This window comes from Jaculus jaculus, chromosome 3, assembly GCF_020740685.1.
Source record: "Jaculus jaculus isolate mJacJac1 chromosome 3, mJacJac1.mat.Y.cur, whole genome shotgun sequence".
NCBI lineage: Eukaryota > Metazoa > Chordata > Mammalia > Rodentia > Dipodidae > Jaculus > Jaculus jaculus.
The window spans coordinates 98787608-98807672 of NC_059104.1; the positions used below are offsets into that span (position 1 = coordinate 98787608).

Genomic DNA, 20065 nt, shown 5'->3' on the forward strand with positions numbered 1-20065 from the left:
TTTTCAGATAGACAGGGTCTCTCACTCAACCTTGAGCTGGTTCATTTGGCTTGACAAACTATTCATCAAGCCCTGGAGATCTGCTGTCTCTGCCTCCTAGTACTAGGAATATAGGCATGTGTCATTATGCCCAGGACTTTATGTGTGTGCTGGGGGTCTGAATTCGGGTCCTTATGCTTGCACAACAAATACTTTACCCACTAGCCATCTCCTTAGCCTTATTTTTGCCTTTTTAAATTTAGTCCAGGCTGGGCCTGGTGGTACACATGTTTAATCCTAGCACTCAGGAGACAAAGGTAGGAGTATTGCTATGAATTCAAGGCTACCCTGAGACTACAGAGTGAATTCCGGGACAGTCTAGACTAGAACAAGACCCTAATTAAAAAAAATAAAATAAAATAATGCAGTACAGGATTCCAGGCTATGGGATGGTGTTATCTACATTCAGAGTTGGCCTTCCTTTCTCAGTTAAACCACTCTGGAAATGTCCTGCAGATACATGCCCAGAGGTGTATCTCCTAGGTGATTCTTTTTTTTTTTTTAAATATTTTTTGTTTGTTTTTTTTTATTTGAGAGTGACAGAGAGAGAAAGAGGCAGAGAGAGAGAGAATGGGCGCGCCAGGGCCTCCAGCCACTGCAAACGAACTCCAGATGCGTGCACCCCCTTGTGCATCTGGCTAACATGGGTCCTGGGGAATCGAGCCTCGAACCGGGGTCCTTAGGCTTCATAGGTAAGGGCTTAACCACTAAGCCATGTCTCCAGCCCTCCTAGGTGATTCTTAATCCAGCCAAACTGACATGTGGATTTCACAAAGCAATAGCAAACCTTGAGTGAGAAATCTGGCAACACCCAATAGTACACGTACGTTCATGTTTGATCCAACAGCTGTGCTTCTAAGTACCTATCCAGAAAGAACATCTCCATAGATATGAGGGAAGCAGTATGCACAGAAAATCACTTACCATGGCATTATGTGTTACATTGCTATAGTTTGGACCTGAAATATCCCCCAGAGTCCATGTGTTGAAGGCTTGGTCCCCAATATTGGGAGGTTACAGAACCTTCAGGAGGTGTGGCCTAGTGGAAGGATGTCAGGTCACCAGGGCTGGGCTCTTGAAGGGGATGTGAAGACCATAGATGCTCCTTCTCTTTCATATCCAAGCTACCATGAGGTGGTCAGGCCTCCTCCACCATATGCCCACTGTATAATGTAGTATGCCACCATAGGCCCATGGCAACAATATCAAGCAATCATGGACTGAAACCTCTTAAACCAGAAGGTAAAATAATCTTTTTTTTGTAACCATGATAAAAATCTCATTGACATGCAGATATAGCAAATGGTTAAAATTGACCAATGCCCACCAATAAAAAGACTGGCTTAATAAACATTGTGTATCCACCTAACTGAAAACCATATAGCAGTACATCATTCTGAATAGATACAGAGCAATTACTAGGGTAAGGTTTGAATGCGAAATGTGCCCATAAGCTTATGTTGTCTGAACACTTGCTCTCTAACTGTTGGTGGCTCTTGGGAGGTTTAGAACCTTTGGGACATGGGGTCTAGCTGGAGGATGTAGATCACTAAGCCTGGGCTTTTGAAGGTTATATCCACTACAATTCAGGTCTAGAGTACTCTTCTTCCTGACCTAAAGCACCTCTGCCACTCTCCTGCTGCCATGAACTCTGCCACACCTTCCTTGCTGCAGTGGACCAGGAGCCAGAACAAAGCTTTCCCTCCTTAAATTAGTTGTGTTGGGGAGTTTGACTCAGGGATGAAAAATTAATGAGTACTCCAGGATACCATATTAAATGTAAAGAAAGAGAATATATATATAAATAATGCTTTTTGTGTAAGAAAAGAAGGAATGGGCTGGATGATTGTTTACTGATTAAGGCACTTGTCTGTGAAGCCCAAGTACACAGGCTTGATTCCCCAGAACACACATAAGTCAGGTGCACAAGGTGATACATGCATTTGGAGTTCATTCGTAGTGCCTAGAGGCTCTGGTGCACCCATTCTCTCTCTCTCCTTCTCTAAATAAATAAATAGAATATTTTAAAAAAGAAGGGAAATATATATGCATATACTTACTTAGTTTTGGACAAAGAATTACTAGAAGCCTAAATCCGACCAAAAAGTAATAGAAATGTCCATTTGTTTGTCTGAATAAAAGAGTGAGAGGATTAGGAATGTCAGTATGCTTTTGTGCAAATGCTTTCTCTTTTTCTTGTTGTGCAGGTGCACATGGACATGTGTGTATGTGTAGTATGTGTGATGAGGTGTTTATACATGTATATGTACATCTATGTGTATTATGTTCTTTTGAATGGCGCCAGCAGAGTACTTGGGATGCCCTTGTCTGTCATACAACCGCACACTTCTTTGAGACAGGATCTCTCCCTCAATAGGGAGCTGTTGTTTTTTTCACTCAACCAGTGCCAGTGATTCTACTGTCTCTGTCCCCTGAAGACTAGGCTTATGTGCATGACTATACCTCACTTTTTATGAGGTCCAGAGGGAACAAAACTTGAGTTGGCCGTCATGTTTAAGCAGCAAGCTCTCTTAACCATTGAACTATCTCCCTAGCCCACAAATCCTTTTTTTTCTTTTTTCTTTTTGGTTTTTTGAGGTAGGGTCTCACTCTAGCTCAGGCTGACCTGGAATTCACCATGGAGTCTCAGGGTAGCCTCGAACTCGTGGCGATCCTCCTGCCTCTGCCTCCTGAGTGCTGGGATTAAAGGTGTGCACCACCATGCCTGGTTCACAAATACTTTTTAACATCCTGAATTTGTCAGATTGCCAAGGAATCTCAAGGAATGAAGGCGTTATGATTGTTACTAATAACCAAGAAAAATAGAAATAGCATGTCTTCCCAACTAAGAGTGATTGTCTTACCCCATAGTAAACTCTAGGCTGTCTCACAGGGGGGAAAGCAGACATCATGTGCTGACTCCTGATATAATGTAGTGTGAAGTCCCTACCTCATCTTTTATTTACTTATTGGTTTTTTGATTTCAAGATAGGGTCTCACTCTTGCCCAGGATGACCTGGAATTTCTATGTAGTCTTAGGGTGGCCTCTTGAACTCACAGGGATCCTCCTACCTCTGCCTCCTGAGTACTGGGATTAAACGCACATACTACCACACCTACCTCATCTTTAAAATAGTCTTTAAACATAATCTGAGCTGGGTTTGGGGGTGCCCACCTGTAATCCCAGCACTGGAAGGGATGAGGCAGGAGGACTGCAAGTTCAAGTCCAGCCTGGCTATGTAGTGAGACCCTATATAAACAAGCAATCTAAACATAACAGAGCCTTCAAATCTAGATTTCAGTGTATAAGAAACATAGAAGACAGAGAAATGAGGAGAATTACACCACAAATACATGTTGCATCCATACAAAATATGTTTTTAATAATAAAAAAAATAAAAATAAATAAAATAAAAAACAATCAAACTGAGACTATGGAACATTCTTCACAATAGGTGGCTGGTCCTTTTCTAACAGTTACAAAATAAAAAAAGGAAGAGTTTGTGGTAGTGGATAACAATCAAATGTAATATACAAACTTTCTTTTTAAATTAAATTAAATTTATTTATTTACTTATTTGAGAGAGGGGAGAGAGAGAGAATGGGTGTGCCAGTGTTTATATAAGGAAAGAAGTAAATATGATATCATGTTAACCATCCCTGAAACCAAGGGTTGAATATAATGGTGATGGTAAACACACACACACACACACACACACACACACACACACACACACACATATATACATGTTACATTTTCATAGTAAGTCAGAAGAAAAAAGATGCTGATTATGGTCTGGAGTTCATTAGTCATTTTAGTAAGGACCATGCAGATCCTAGGCAGTGCTCAAATGTTTGTTTCATTAGGTCTGTTTTCTTAGGTTAGTCAAGCTTCTCTTGTAAGCTCCTTCCTAGAAGACAAACTTGAGCTGGTCAGCATTTTGGCCACAGGTCCCACCTCAGCACTGCAGGGGTCTGTTTTTCACTCTGTGTGATGTGATCATGTGGCCTTTCCTTCCCCCAGCATTGATAAGAAGCCTAAAGGAGCGGACACACACTTACAAAGCACTTGGCAAGTTCCAAGCGGAGTTCTGTGCCAGTTTTATTTACTTTAATGCACTGGCTTGTTCTGCTGGAGGCGCCTTCCAGCTGTTATCTAGCCCAGACTCTAACCACTTTTTATCGACAATTTTCATACACGTGGATAACCTATTTTGATTGTAATCCCCCAGATACATTTTTTGTTGTTTTTTGTTTTGTTTTTCGAGGTAGGGTCTTGCTCTGGCTCAAGCTGACCTGGGATTCACTCTGTAGTTTCAGGGTGGCCTCAAACTCACAGCGATCCTCCTACCTCTGCCTCCCGAGTGATGGGATTAAAGGCATGTGCCACCATGCCTAGCCTAAAAATATTTTTGTGAATTATTACATTCTAGTCCATCAAGTTCAGGAAGGGTGAGGGAGAGTCCATAGACCAAAGAAGGGGAATGGCAGGGGAGGTTAGTCTGAGAACCAAAGGGTGCGGAATGGATACATCCACCTGGTCTAAGGGCCCATGTATATTCTTTCCCACCCTGGCGGCAAAACCTTACTGGTGACAAAAAACCTCAGATGCTGAGAGATAAACAAAAAGAGGAAAAATCCCACCCAAAGCCTCATGAGTAGCCAGGCTTTTTATTCTGGGTACAGGGTTGAATCTGGAAGTCAGCACACCTGGATGCAGCATCTGGAAGGGGCTGGGCTTGAACACATGTACCTGAGTAATTCCAGCTCGGCAACAGCAGCTGCCGATATCAAGGTGTGGCACAGTTTCCCTCTCAGTCCTACTCTGATGTCTTTTTCCCTCTTCTACCATTCCGGATGGGGTGTTGATGGGTCTTATATTGTGCAGGTAACAACAGTCACTGTGACGTCGTGAGTACAACAGCCACTTTGTATCTAGAAAATAGTACTGTCTTTTTAAGTCAGGGTCTCATTTAGCCTAGGCTGGCCTCAAACTCCCTATGTTGCCAAGGATGAGAATTACTTTGAACTTCTATTGCTCTTGCCTATACCTCTGGAGTGCTAATATTATAGGTGTGTACCACGACACCCTGTTTATGAGGTGCTGGGGATCTAACCAAGGGCCTCATGCGTAGTACATGAGCACTTTACCAACTGCACTACTTCCCTATTCCCCTTGGTTATTTTATTTTATTTTATTTTATTTTTTGGAGGGGGATAGTTGTTTCAAGGTAGGTTCTCACTAGCCCAGGCTGACATGGAACTCAATATGTAGGCCCAGGCTGGCCTAGAATTCAGGGTGATCCTCCTACTTCAGCCTACTAAGTAAGTGCTAGGGTTAAAGGCATGTGACACAAGCCTGACTTCCCTCTTTCTTCCTTCCTTCCTTCCTCCCTCCCTCCCTCCCTCCCTCCCTCCCTCTCTCTCTCTCTTTCTTTCTTTCTTTCTTTCTTTTTCTCATATAAGAAGCTAGCCTCCTGCCACCCTGTCTTCCATAGGCCAGACACCTATACTTTCTCCCTGCCAGAGAGCAAGCCTCTGGATTTCTGTTCCTTTGGCAGAGGGTTGGTGACCACATTCAGCAAGATCAACGAAAACAGCTGTGGAGCCAGATGCCACATTTTTCGTGCTATTTTCACCCACATTTACAAAACGATCTATTACTGTTGTCTCTAAGTTTTGTGAGAGTTTGGACATACAAGTCAGGGGGGCTTCTTGCTTTCTTGCTTGTCAATTCAAAATTTACCTTAATTTTTTTTTTTAAATTGGGCTGGAGAGGTGGCTTAGTGGTTAAGGGTTTGCCTGTGAAGCCTAAGGACCCCAGTTCAAGGCTCAATTCCCCAGAACCCATTGAAGCCAGATGCATAATGTCACGATGCATCTGGAGTTTGTTTGCAGTGACTGGAGGCGCTGGTGTGCCCATTCTCTCTCTATATATATCTCTGCCTCTTTCTGTCTCTCCATCTGTCGCTCTTAAATAAATAAATAAAAGTAAACAAAAAAAAATTATAAAATGTTTAAAAAATTTATTTGCAAGGGGAAAGAGAGAGAGAGAGAGAGAGAGAGAGAGAGAGAGAATGCGACTGGGCACACTAGGGGTCCTAGCTGTTGCAAGTGAACTCCAGATGCATGTGCCACTTTGTGCATCTGGCTTTATGTGGGCACTGGGGAATTAAACGCAGGTGATTAGGCTTTGCAGGAAAGTGACTTAACCACTGAGCAATCTCTCCAACCCCCAAAATTTAACTTTTAAGAATGCCCAGTGACTACTGTTTGATTGGAATTTTTCTAGTTTCCAAATTGTTAGGATAGATTCGGTCAGTTTAAGAGCTCACTGTTGCCAGGAAAACTCAAACCACCTTGGTTATGGCCTTGAATCCTTTGTAAGAGCAGGGCAGTGCAGAACAGCCCCTCCCTTAGAGACCTTGAAAGACTACTGGGGTGGTTCAAATGTAAGCTGTGCCCCATAGACCACTGCTTTTGAGTGAGTTGTCAGTACTGTTCAGGAAGATACCCTGTAGGAGACAACCTTTAGGAAATGGAGCCTTGATGGAGGAAGCATGTCACGGAGGGTAGTCCTTAAGGTGACACAGCTCAGCCCTGCTTGCCAGTTTCTATTTCCTCTTTGCTGATATGCTAATATGAGCCAACATCCCCTAGCAATTGTAAGTTTAAATAAACCCTTTCCTTCCCTAAGTTGTCTCTCATTAGGTATTTTGTCCCAGCACCGAGAAAGTGACTGATACAACCAAAGAGCATCTTTATCTCCCATTCTCCATTGCTTCCTTGACTTCTGTCATGTAGTCTGTGTCCAGACACAGCCCTTACCCCCAGAAGCTCATAGACGGGACCACTTCACTTTGTTCTCCAGATTTCTGGAGACTGCCTGTTGTAGTCAGGTTTGAATAGCTGGCAGAAAACCCCTGACCAAGAGCAGCTTGTGGGGGAAAAAAGGGGGGGCGGTTATTTTGGCTTACAGACTAGAAGGGAAGCTCCATGATGGCAGGGGAAAACGATGGCATGAGCAGAGGGTGGACATCACTTCCTGGCCAACATCAGATGGATAATAGCATCAGAAGAGTGTGTCAAATACTGGCAAGAAGAAGCTAGCTATAGCATTCACAAGTCTGCCCCCAATAATACACTGCCTCCAGCAGACTTTAATTCCTGAATTGCCATCAGCTGGGGACCTAGCATTCAGAACACCTAAGTTTATGGGGGACACCTGAATCAAACCACCATGCTGCCCATCCCCTCCTGGTTTCAGACTCCACTATGCCACCTTGACATAGTGCTTCCAACTCATCTATTAAACTCTAAAAAGGTATTAAGTCTCAGCTCCTCCTTTGGACCAGTCTGCCCTCCCTCCCATCCTGTCTTGTTTTGTTTAATCAAAAATGTTTTTCAAAAGTGCACTTTAACGCCATTTTATTGAGCTTTCAGGAAATAGCTGAGGTTAATGCACACAATCAATCCACCATTGTTCACTAGAGGTCAGTCTGATACCCTTTGGTCTTTCTTCCCCATATAAGAATTTAAAAATTATCCTTTCCTTTTGTTCTTTTAATGGGTTCTCCTTAAAACCTCACTATTGTTGCCCGACCTAACAAAGTGTAAATATGATCAATATTTCTATCTTCTCCATAGATAATGCAAAGACTGGAGAATGCTTCATCTTTGATCTGTCCTTTCCCGTTTGGCGTGATTCTTTGGTCTTAGTTCCCCTTTGTTTTGAACACTTCCTTCCAAGTAGTCCTTTCATCAATACGTATATTTTTAGCAACTCTGCCATGTAATGCATACTGGTCCACATACTGGGAATATAGTGGGGAACTAGACAGATGACATACCTACTTATAAGATAGAACTATATGAGATTGCCAATATTTGAAGAATTTTTAGTTGTAAAAACTAATCCCATGAACACATAGCACAAAACACACATGTACCGATTTCTTTTTTTTTAATTTTTATTAACATTTTCCATGATTATAAAAAAATATCCCATGGTAACTCCCTCCCTCCCCCCACACACTTTCCCCTTTGAAATTCCATTCTCCATCATATTACATGTACCTATTTCTCCAACCATCCCAAGCATGTTGAATAGTGAAACTACAACAGGCTAACAAATAAGGAAGTAAGAGTGTCTTGCATTTACCCCCAGATCAATTTAGGGTGTGAGAAAAGCAGAAGCTACAGGAAGGACTTTAGTGCAGAAGATTAAAGTGGTACTGGTCATACTGCAAGAGAGAGTTCTGGACTGGGGACATTACTCAGCTGGCCTAGGTTCGATTCCCCAGTACCCACCTGAAGCCAGATACGGGAAGTAGCACATGTTTGTTTGCAGGTTTGAAGCCCTGTTACACTCATACTCATTCCCTCTCTCTCTCTCTCTCTCTTAAATAAACAAACAAATAAAATAGTTTTAAATGAAAGAATGAGTCCCAAAAGCTGACCTGTGAACAGCTCTGGATGCAAGCTCGCGGAAGGATTTGTGTGCAATACCAAAGCCCCAGGGTCCCTAAGAAGGTCAGCCAGAAGCTGCTGTTTTGTCTGTTTCATTTTGAAGTAGTCTCATCCTGTAGCCCAGGCTGGCCGCCGACTCCCCTTCATCCTTCTGCCTCCATTTCCAGAGCGCTGACATTACAGGCCAGAACCACCTCAGCCTGACAGAAGCTGCGTGAAACCCCGCGGCTTCCCTCTGCACCTGCCTTTGGCTAGTGAAGGACTCTCCCTCCATCTCACGCTGGCTGGCTCTCACCTGGGCCCTCTGGGAGAAGGGCATTCAATGTGGCTTCAAGTGCCCCTTCTCTCTTCCAGGAAAGACCTAAGAAAGGGTTTTAGAAATGGGTTGGAAATAGACTATCCAGTGCAGCTATAATTTAGAGCATAATCTTTAAGTGTGAGTTCTCATCAAAAACCAGTAGAAGGGCTGGCGAGGTGGGTTAGTGGTTCTGGCGCATGCCTACAAATCCAAGGATTCCCCAGTTCCAGTGTGAGGCCAAATGCACAAAGTGGCACATACATCTAGAGTTCCTTTGCAGCAGCTAGAGGCCCTGATGAACCCATTCGCACTCGCTCTTTCTCTCCTTGCAAATAAATAATTCAAATGTTTAAAAAAGTAGAAAATAATTTGGGCGTGGTGGTGCACGCTTTTAATCCCAGCACTTGGGAGGCAGAGGTAGGAGGATCACTGTGAGTTCTAGGCCACCTTGAGACTACATAATGAATTCCATATCAGCCTGAGCTAAAGTCACATAAAGCCAACTGCACAAAGTGGCACATGCACCTAAAGTTTGTTTGCAGCAACTAGAGGCCCTGACATGCCCATTCTCTCTCTCTGCTTGCAAGTAAAAAATTAAAAAAATAAAAATAAAGAAGGAGCCGGGTGCAGTGGCACACGCCTTTAATCCCGGCACTCAGGAGGCAGAGGTAGGAGGATCGCCATGAGTTCAAGGCCACCCTGAGACTACAGAGTTAATTCCAGGTCAGCCTGAACCAGAGTGAGACCCTACCTTGAAAAACAAACAACAACAAAAAAAGAGGGTACAAACACATAATGTGTCCATACAAAGTTTCTACTTAATAAATAACAATAACAAAAAAACAACAACCAACCAGTCAGGTGTGGTGGTGCACACCTTTAATCTCAGCACTTGGGAGGCAGAGGTAGGAGAATCTCTGTGAGTTCAAGGCCAGTCTGAGACTATGTAGTGAATTCTAGGTCAGCCTGGTCTAGAGCAAGACCTTACCTCAAAAAAAGGGGAAGGGTCTGGAGTGATGGCTTAGCAGTTAAGGTACTTGTCTGTGAAGCCTAAAGACCCAGGTATGGGCTGGACAGATGGCTTAGCGGTTAAGCGCTTGCCTGTGAAGCCTAAGGACCCTGGTTCGAGGCTTGGTTCCCCAGGTCCCACGTTAGCCAGATGCACAAGGGGGCACACGCATCTGGAGTTCGTTTGCAGAGGCTGGAAGCCCTGGCTCGCCCATTCTCTCTCTCCCTCTATCTGTCTTTCTCTCTGTGTCTGTCGCTCTCAAATAAATAAATAAATAAAAGACCCAGGTATGATTCCTTAGGAAGCCAGATGCACAAGGTGGCATATGCATTTGGAGTTTGTTAGCAGTGGCCGGATGCTTCAGTAAGCCCATTCTCTCTACCTGCCTCTTTCTCTCCCCCTCTCTCAAAAAAATAAATAAAAAATATTAAAAAAAAAAAGCCAACAGTAGAAGCCAGGTGTGGTTGGTGCCTTTAATCTCAGCACTTGGGAGGCTGAGGTAGGAAGATCACTGCAATTTGGAGGCCAGCCTGGGGTACAGAGTGAACTCTGGGTCAGCCTGGGCTAGAGTGATACTCTACCTTGAAAAAAAAAAAACAACAAAATAAAACAAAACAAATCAAAACTCCAGCTGAGTAGTAGAAATGTAGGATTGTTTTGTCATGCAAAATATATATGGGTGTGGTGGTGCAGGTCTTTAATCCCAGTACTACAGATTGTGTGTGTGTGTGGGGGGGGAATCGGCACACCAGGGTCTCCTGCCATTGTAATAGAACAAACTAGTTGAACTCCAGATGTGTGTGCCACCTCATGGGCATGTGTGACCTTTCACGCTTGTGTCACCTGTGCATCTGGTTTATGTGGGATCTGGGGAGTTGAACATGGGCCCTTAGGCTTCACAGGCAATTAACCACTAAGTCATCTCTCCACTCTCTATTCATTTTTTTATGCCCAGAAATAAAAGCGTTTTTTTTTTTTTTTACTTTTTCTTTCTTTTTTTTTTTTTTCTGAGGTAGTGTTTCACTGTAGTTCAGGCTGACCTGGAATTCACTATGTAGTCTCAGGGTGGCTTTGAACTCACCGTGATCTCTGCCTCCCAAGTGCTGGGATTAAAAGTGTGTGCCACCACACCTGGCTAATTTTTTCTTCTCCTTTTTTTTTTTTTTGGCTTGTTGAGGTAGGGTCTCACTTTAGCCCAGGATGACCTAGAATTCACTCTGTAGTCTCAGACTGAAATTGAATTCATGATGATCCTCCTACCTCTGCCTCCTAAGTGCTGGAACTAAAGGCATACACCATCATGCTTTGCTGATTTATCTTTTTGAGATACCATCAAACAGTGTCATCACAGTAGCTGAATAATTTTATATTTCTACCCACAATGCATAAAGTATTAAAGTTCTTATCTTAGCCAATTCATGTTGTCTCTCTTTATATTATTATATTTATTTATTAGAGAGATAGGAAGAGGCAGATATATACAGAGAAGGGCATGCCAGGGCCTCTAGCCACTGCAAACGAACTCTAGACATATGCACTACCTTTTGCATCTGGCTTGTGTGGGTACTGGGGAAGTGAACCTGGGTCCTTAGGATTGGCAGGCAAGCACCTTAACTGCTAAACTATCTCTCCAGCCCCTATTTTTATATTTTTAAAAAACAATCATGCCAGGCCTGGTGGTGTATGCCTTTAATCCCAGTACCTGGGAGGCAGAGGTAGGAGAATATCTATGAGTTTGAGGCCAGCCTGAGACTACATAGTGAATTCTAGGTCAGTTTCGGCTAGAGTGAGACCCTCCTTCAAAAAAAGAAAAAAAGGAAAAAAAAAAGATCACCACCACCAAAAACCAGAGCAGAGTTAGAAAATCCAGCTATCATCCCTCAGTGCAGTGACATCTGTCATGGCAGGAAGCCATGCACCTCTACTCACAAAACTTTCCTCTGGCTGTGGTAGGGGCTATAAATCATCCTTGTCCCTGAATTTCCATTATTGGCTTTCCCCTCAGTTACAGAATCCCAGATGTAAATTTTTATTTATTTTATATTCATGTATGCTCATGAGAGAGAGAGAGAGAGAGGTTGAGAGAGAAAGAGAAAAAGAGATCAAGCATATGGGTGCTCCAGGGCCCCTTGTCAGTACAAATGAACTCCAGATGCATGCACCACTTTGTGGGTCTGACTTTATGTGAGTACTGGGGAATTGAATCCATGCCGGCAGGCTTTATAAGCAAGTGCCCTTAACTGCCAAGCTATCTATCCAGCCCAAATCCCAGATTTTCAAAGCGTCTGAATTGTGGACAGTAAAAACCACTCAAATGTAATGTTTTGTAGCATATTCACACAGTTGGACAATGACCACCTTCATCTAAGTTTAAATGTTCTATTTTTCAAGGTAAGGTCTGGCTGTAGCCCAGGCTGAGTGTAGAACTTTCGTCATCATCATCATAAAGAGAAACCCTACATCCATTATTATTCTCCATTTTTTCCTATCCATTACCTTCCAGCTCAAGGCAAACTATTTCTTTTTTTTTTTTAATTTTTTGTTCATTTTTTATTTATTTATTTGAGAGTGACAGACAGAGAGAAAGACAGATAGAGGGAGAGAGAGAGAATGGGCGAGCCAGGGCTTCCAGCCACTGCAAACGAACTCCAGACGCGTGCGCCCCCTTGTGCATCTGGCTAACGTGGGACCTGGGGAACCGAGCCTCGAACCGGGGTCCTTAGGCTTCACAGGCAAGCGCTTAACCGCTAAGCCATCTCTCCAGCCCAAACTATTTCTTTTTTTTTTCTCAATTTTTATTAACATTTTCCATGATTATAAAAAATATCCCATGGTAATACCCTCCCTCTCCCCATTTTCCCCTTTGAAATTCCATTCTCCATCATGTCCCCTCCCCATCTAAGGCAAACTATTTCTATCTCTTTTCTGGACATCTCATGCAATGCATGATGTTTCGTAATTGGCTTCTTCTTTTTCTTTTTCTTTCTTTTCTTTTTTTTTTGGTTTGCTTGAGGCAGTGTCTTAGGTATTCCAGGCTGTCCTCCAACTCACTATGTACCTGAGGATGGTCTTGGCTTCTGGTCCTCTTTTGTCCATCTCCCAAGTGCTGGTATTACATGTGTTTGGTACTTGGGACAAACTCATGCATGTATGGGAATGGTAGAGCCTTGAGACAAAAGGAACTTGAAGAGCCTTGTAAAGCAAAAGTAAATTTTTATTTATTTCTCTTTTTTGGTAGCTTGGAGATAGAGCTAAGGCCTTGTGCATGCTAGTCCAACATTATACCACTGACATTCCTAGTTTCTTTTAAAAATATTTAATTAATTTATTTAAGAGAATATTATATATATGTATGTATGTACACACACACACACACACACACACACGTATATATATACAAACAAACTCCAGACACATTTACCACCTTGTGCATCTGGTGTATGTGGATCCTGAGGAATCAAACCTGGGTCCTTAGGTTACACAGGCAAACACATTAATTGCTGAGCCATCTCTCCAGCCCTACACTCCTAGTTTCTAACCCACAGTTATTTTGGGTATCTCTCCATGCTGCATTCTTTATTTTACTAATACCCTTGCTTTCAGTAAGTTTTTTCTATTCTGTTCACATATCTACTTCTTTAACTGCCCTTTAGGCTCTGTATTAGAGTAAGTTAGGCTACACTGTGGTAGTAAGTAAATCTCAAATCTCAGTGGCACAACACAGCAGAAACTATTTCTCAGTCATGCAAAGCCCCCCACATATTATTCCAAGCAGGAACTCAGAAGGTAGATCATTTCCTTCTTGCAACAGTGCCATCTTGGGGTTCTTTACTTCCACTCTGGAAAGGAAGAGAAAAGCATGAAGAGCTCACATCAGTTTTTGGTTATTTTTATTGAGTCTCATGGAGCCAAGTCAGGTCTAGAACTTGCTCAAACATGGCCTTGAATTTCTGATTCTCTTGCTTCCACCTCCCTGCCACTGTGATTACAGACATGCACCATCATGATTGCTTTCATTTTTCTTTTTTGAGGTAGGGTCTCTGTCTAGCCCAGGCTGACCTGGAATTCACTGTGTAGTCTCAGAGGCTGACCTGGAACTCACAGCGATCCTCCTATGTCTTCTGAGTGCTGGGATTAAAGGTGTGCACCACCACACCCGGTGGCCATGTTTACTTTTATGTGGTGCTGGGGATGAAACCCTGGGCTTTGTGCATGCTAAGCAACCAATCTATCAACTGAGCTACATCCCCACACCTGAGTCTCCTTTATTGTGTGTGTGTATGTGTGCACACACACTTGCCAGAGGAATGGGTGTCATTTCTCAAGAACATCTTCCTTTTTTTTTTCTTTTTTAAACAGTCTCATTGGCCTAGAACTCACCAGTTAAGCTAGATTAGTTGCCCAGCAAACTCAAGGGATCCTCCTGGCTCCGCCTCTCCAGTGCTGTGATTACAGATAGGAGCCACAGTGCCTGGCATTTTATATGAATTCTGGGATCAGACTCAGTTCCTTATGCTTGCGAGGCTGAACTGTCTCCTCAGCGCACGAGTCTCCTTTCTTTCTCTAATGACTAAAGTGTTGTGAGTGGGTGGTAGTTCCCTCTGCTGCTTCTTTTTCTTAATTTTGGTTTTCTGAAACTGGCTCTTGCTATGTATTCAAGGATGGCCTCAAACTTGCAATTCTCCTGCCTCAGCACCATCCCTCATGCTAGGATTACAGGTATGCATCACTACTCCCAGCTGTTTCTTTCTTTTAGAAGGCCTCTCAGCTGCTGTGCAACTAGACCTCAGCTTGGCTGGCTCTAGGTCTGCAGAAACCCAGCCTGGCTCAAGTTAGGACTGCTGGTAATTATCCTCCATTTCCTGCGAGGCCTGCTCCTCCTTCCGTCTGTTAGAGAGTGTGCTGCCGGTGAAAGGAACAGTCATTCACATTGCTGTCCAGACACCTGTGCATCAGGGTTCTTTCTGACACTTCAAGTCTCTCATCTGATCAGTCATCAAGTGCTGTCAGCTCTGCTGCTTTGATGCCCTCCTGTATGCATGTACATCATATGTGTGTACCATCTTCTCTCCTCACCAGGCCCTCAACCTCTGTCCCAGGGAGGGGTGGCTGATACAGCATGTGACAGTCATCCAGCCTTTCATGTCACCACCTTCCCAAAGGATTGTTCATGAGGTACCCCTCAGTACCTGCTCTCACAGGTCCTTTGTGACCTGAGACAGGTCTTCCTACCCTCCCAAGCTGCCAGAGTCACAGAACTGGGTTCAATTCTAGTCATAGCCTTTCCCACATAATGCTGTACAGGACACTAAATGCACCCAAACCCCAGATCCTTAACCAAGTGAATGAATGAATTCAATCACCCATCTTCCTACACATTCATTCCTGTTCCATGCAAAGTGGGGCACAGAGAGGAATTAGTAAAATGCCCCACACTCCCAGAACTCTCAGCTACATGTCATACATGATAAGCACTGTAGTTCTCTCTCTCTCTCTCTCTCTCTCTCTCTCTCTCTCTCTGTGTGTGTGTGTGTGTGTGTGTGAGAGAGAGAGAGTGAGAGAGAGAGAGAAAGAGAGAGACACAGAGAGAGAGCACTGAGACCAACCTCAATTAATACAAACTAAGTCTTGGAAATAAAAGAGTCTATGGGGGGATAAATTACTTCAAGCAGAGGAAAACAGAGCATGTATAAAGGTACAGGGGTCAGAGAGGTGGCATGTTCAGGAATGGCCAAGGTTTTGTGCGGCAAGAGGTGAGATAGGATCTGGACTGGGCCAGGCCAAGCAGAGGGTGGATTGGGGGAGGGCTGTGGCACTGGCTACAAGAGGTTATGAGTGGATTAGGGTGGGAGGCAACTGAGGTTATAATAGAAGTGTGAATGGAGACCAGGGGACTAATGCATGGTATGTTTTAGAGCATCAATGAAAAGCTTGGGACTGTGTGTGCAAGTGTATGTTGTGGGCTTGTCAACAGGGAAAGATCCAGGCTTTGGGACGTTCCCTCCTCAGAGGCCCAGTGGGTGGAGTCCAACCTTTCCAGGTGGGGAGAGTCCTTCCCTGTCCAATCCCTGGGGCCTAGATACTCCTTGCTGGCCTATCTTTACTGTGCTTGCCTTCCCCTGCCTGATCCAGGATTATTTCATACATGAAGAGACAGGAGGCTTCATAACCCCATAAATGCTGGCTTTTCCCAGGCCACCCCCAGTGGCTGTGATGGCGCAGGGAAGGCTTGTTGAGGCTTTGGCTGGCTGGCTGCTGGACAGCATCCCTTTGGCTGGCTGGGGCAGAGTGCCCTGGAGGATTGAGTAAGACCTGGGCCCTCAGCACACAAACAGACCATAGATATGGACGAGGCAGCAAGCAGGATACAGGATTTGAGGAGAATGGGATGAGTGTTCAGCCCACTGCCAGTCAATGCTCCCAAAAGCATTCTCTACTGGGACAGCCCCCTGATACTGGGGAATTTCTTAACCCTCCCAGTGCCGGGAGAATGGTGGGAAGTGAGCTGTGGGAGGGAGTTGAGGTCAACCTTCTTTGAACCTCCACGTGGTATTTGCTCAGAGAAATTGTTGTCAGAGGCCCAGGCCCCTGGAGTATAAAGCAGAATGTCTTCTCTCTGTGCCCAGAACTGAGCAGGTGAGCTTTGGGACAGAGGGAGGTAGGGTCAAGGGAGGGAATGTCAGGAGGCCTTAGGAGAGAGCTACAAGTGCCTGTTAGCATAGACCACTTACCACCCTTGGGTATGCCTCAATTTTCTCAGCCATGAAATGAGAGACAGGAAGACAGGTGAACAAGGGAGCAAGGGCACTGGAGAGGAAGTGGTAGGGAACTATCTTTACTATAATATCTGAGGTGAGCAAGGAGCACCACCCATATGTCTGAAAAAGACACCCCACTCCTCCTAATCTTTCTCGTCATCTAGCTCACTCTCTTGAGCCCCCATAGCTGTGTGTTCCCTACATGCCAAGGAAAGGCTATCAGGATTTGGGACAGGTCACCCCTAGAGCAGGGTCTCTGAGTCTAGATCTTTCCTTTGCTCTTCCCGGACCAGGTTCCATCCATCTATCCATCTTTCTTCTGAGTGCATCATGGCAAGTATGGCTGCAATCCTCACCTGGGCCTTGGTTCTTCTCTCAGGTGGGCTTATGCCTGACTTCAGTGTGTGTGTGGTGTGTGATGTGTGATGTGTGTGGGGGAGCTGGACTGAGGGGTCTGCTCCCCCAGGGAGAAGAGAAAGAATGTTACTCACTCCATCCCTATCTACAGTGTTTGCTACCACCCAGGCACGGAAGAGCTTCTGGGATTACTTCAGCCAGAGCAGCAGGGGCAAAGGCACCAGAGGCCAGGCACAGAAGCTGGCCAAGGAGTAAGTGGCAAAGGGTGTGGGTGGGTGGGAAGGAGGCAGCTGGGTTGTAGAAAGATGTGCTTCCTGTTTGCTCAGCTCTGTGTTCCTCATTGGGGTCACAGGGGGCCAGATGGGCTTGTCCTTCAGGTACACCCAGGCCTTCCTGGGCTCTTGGGCTAAGGGGCTGGCTTCCCTGCCCTTTCCTTGCTATAGCTGCAGTATCCTTGCCCAGAGACGTGGGCACCTGAGACTAGAATAACGGGAGAGGTTTCAAATGACAGGAGGCTTGGCACATGTGTGTGTGTGTGTGTGTGTGTGTGTGTGTGAGAGAGAGAGAGAGAGAGAGAGAGAGAGAGAGAGACCTCCTTGCATGGTGTTGTAAGACTGAATTGCCTGCACAATGTTCGTGTGTAAGGAGTTGTATTTGGCTGGGAATTATGACTCCAGACTCCTGCTCTGGGACCACTCCCTCTGCCCTCGGTTTTCCCCAGAGGATTGGTGTGTGATGAGCTGGGGGGCGAAGAAGGTAATCAGGGCTACTAGTCTGATGGCTTGATTATCTCCTCCAGAAGCCTGAAAGACAGCTTCGAGCAGGACCTCAGCAACATGAACAAGTTCCTGGAAAAGCTGGGTCCCCTGAGAGGGCCAGGGAATGAACTTCCCGGGCTGGCACAGGACCCGGAAGTCATGCGGCAGCAGCTGCAGCAGGAGCTGGAAGAGGTGAGGGCGCGCCTGGAACCCTACATGGCCGAGGCGCATGAACTCGTGGGCTGGAATTTGGAGGGCTTGCGGCGGCAGCTGAAGCCCTACACGGTGGAGCTGATGGAGCAGGTGAGCCTGCGCGTGCAGGAGCTGCAGGAGCAATTGCGCCTGGTGGGAGAAGGGACCAAGGCCCAGCTGTTGGGGGGCGTGGAGGAGGCGCTGAGCCTGATGCAGGAAATGCAGAGGCGTGTGCTGCACCACACCGGTCGTGTCAAAGAGCTCTTCCACCCCTACGCCCAACGCCTAGTGACGGGCATCGGGCACCACGTGCAGGAGCTCCACCGCAACGTGGCTCCGCACGCCGCCGCCAGCCCCGCGCGCCTCAGCCGCTGCGTGCAGGCGCTCTCCACCAAACTCACGCTCAAGGCTCAGGCCCTGCACGCGCGCATCCAGCAGAACCTGGACCAGCTGCGCGAGGAGCTCAGCGCCTTCGTCCGCGCCAGCGCCGATGGGGTCGAGGAGGGCACCTCCCCGGACCCCCAGATGCTCTCTGAGGAGGTCCGCCAGAAACTCCAGGCTTTCCGTCATGACACCTTCCTCCAGATCGCCGCATTCACTCGCGCCATCGACCAGGAGACAGAGGAGGTCCAGCAGCAGCTGGCGCCACCCCCGCCAGGCCACAGCGCCTTCGCCTCCGAGTTGGGACACCCAGACACTGCCAAGGCCCTGAGCAAACTGCAGACCCGACTCGACGACCTATGGGAAGACATCACCTACAGCCTTCATGACCAGGGCCATAGTCATCTGGGGGAGCCCTGAGTGTCAGGTCCATTCCCCAGCTCTTGGTCTAAAGAGCTCTGGATCTGGTCCTCTAGCATGGCGCGTTGGGCGGAGGGCGGAAGGTCCCGCACAGGTTAGGTGAGGCGGTGGAAAGAAGCCACTGTCCCTGGCATGTCTGGCCTCCTCAACACCCCCATCCTCCCATCCAGATGCATTACACTCACCAGGCTTTACAAACCCAGCTTCCGGTGCTCATTTGGGATGGAGGGAGTGGGCAGAATGTGTCTGGGTATGTGCTGGTGCTGGAAGCCTATCTTGGGGTTTGGCTACTTGCCACTTCCGGTTGCCTGATGGTTACTGTTACAGCGGGTCCGCAGAGGAGCTCCTGCCCCCCTGGGGCTACCATGGCAGCTTCTGATGGGGGCATGGAAGAGAGCAGAAGACGACAGTGGGAGAGCATGTGGAGCATGTGATCGTGTGCGTGTCGCCCTGCTGGCTGTGATGCCAGTGGGTACAAGTGGTGGGGTCAGAGCCCTTAGTTCTTTAAATACGTCTGCACCCAAATAAGGGACGGAGCCTTCCACACTGTGGGGGTTTCTTAAAATCTGCTCCGGTGGGGAGCAGAGTGTGAGCCCCCTCCATCTTCAGCCCCTCCCTCCTAACTCCCAGGCTGCAGTTGACTTCTGGCTCAAATGAAATAGATGTTTATGATGGAAGCTTTTGGCCTGGTGTGACTCTCATTTGCATCATGTCTGAGAGTAGTTGCCTCACCTCTCTCCTCAAAGCACGCCCATTATCCACGCCATCCCTTGTCACTCTTTCTCATTGAGTCTTCCCTCCATTGGTCTGTACAAGGGGTACACGCCTGCAAGCTCTGCTTCACAGCTCCTGGCTAGACACTGTCACACCTGCGGGGCAGGTGTTTTAGAGACTCGCTCTGGTCCAGTGTTGTTCAGCAGCGTGTTTACACAGGACAGTGTGCACGGAATGCCAGCTTTCACTGGAGGAGCTGTGGCCTGGTGGATCTGAAATTCCCAAGGTGGTGGGTCCCCTTTGTTCCTGCTGCTCCAGACCCGTAATGGCTTCTTTTTGTGGCTGACCTTTTTTTTTTTTGAGGTAGGGTTTCACTGTAGCCCAGGCTGACCTGAAATTCACTATGTAGTCTTGGTAGCCTTGAACTTATGGTGATCCTCCTATCTCTGCCTCCCGAGTGCTGAGATTAAAGGCGTGCACCACCATGCCCGGTTCACTGACCCTCTTTTGGGGACCCACAAACTCCTTTCCTCATATACACACTCACACAGAGGCATCATAGGTCACCTGGGAACTGTGAAATAGGGGATGAGATGGAAACGGTCAATCCCCCTTTCCCTCTGCAATGCCCTGACCTGTCCAGTGTCCTTTCCTCTCAGCTCAGCTCACA

At 46.2% G+C, this 20065-nt stretch overlaps 1 protein-coding gene across 1 annotated transcript; it reads left to right on the forward strand.

Moving 5' to 3' along the window:
- The first annotated feature begins 16903 nt into the window (after positions 1 to 16903).
- On the forward strand, positions 16904 to 18681 carry Apoa5 (apolipoprotein A5). Its single transcript, XM_004666441.2, has 3 exons — positions 16904 to 16952; positions 17082 to 17181; positions 17730 to 18681. The coding sequence occupies exons 1-3, from the start codon at positions 16904 to 16906 to the stop codon at positions 18679 to 18681; spliced, it is 1101 nt and encodes a 366-aa protein (XP_004666498.2).
- Positions 18682 to 20065: the final 1384 nt, after the last annotated feature.

What these genes read in the sequence shown, in the direction of transcription:
- Apoa5 (XM_004666441.2), top strand. Translation starts at nt 16,904, where the DNA reads ATGGCAAGTATGGCTGCAATCCTCACCTGGGCCTTGGTTCTTCTCTCA. An exon ending in GGCCTTGGTTCTTCTCTCAG is followed by an intron (nt 16,953 to 17,081) that starts GTGGGCTTATGC and finishes CCCTATCTACAG; the next exon opens with TGTTTGCTACCACCCAGGCA. An exon ending in GCACAGAAGCTGGCCAAGGA is followed by an intron (nt 17,182 to 17,729) that starts GTAAGTGGCAAA and finishes TATCTCCTCCAG; the next exon opens with AAGCCTGAAAGACAGCTTCG.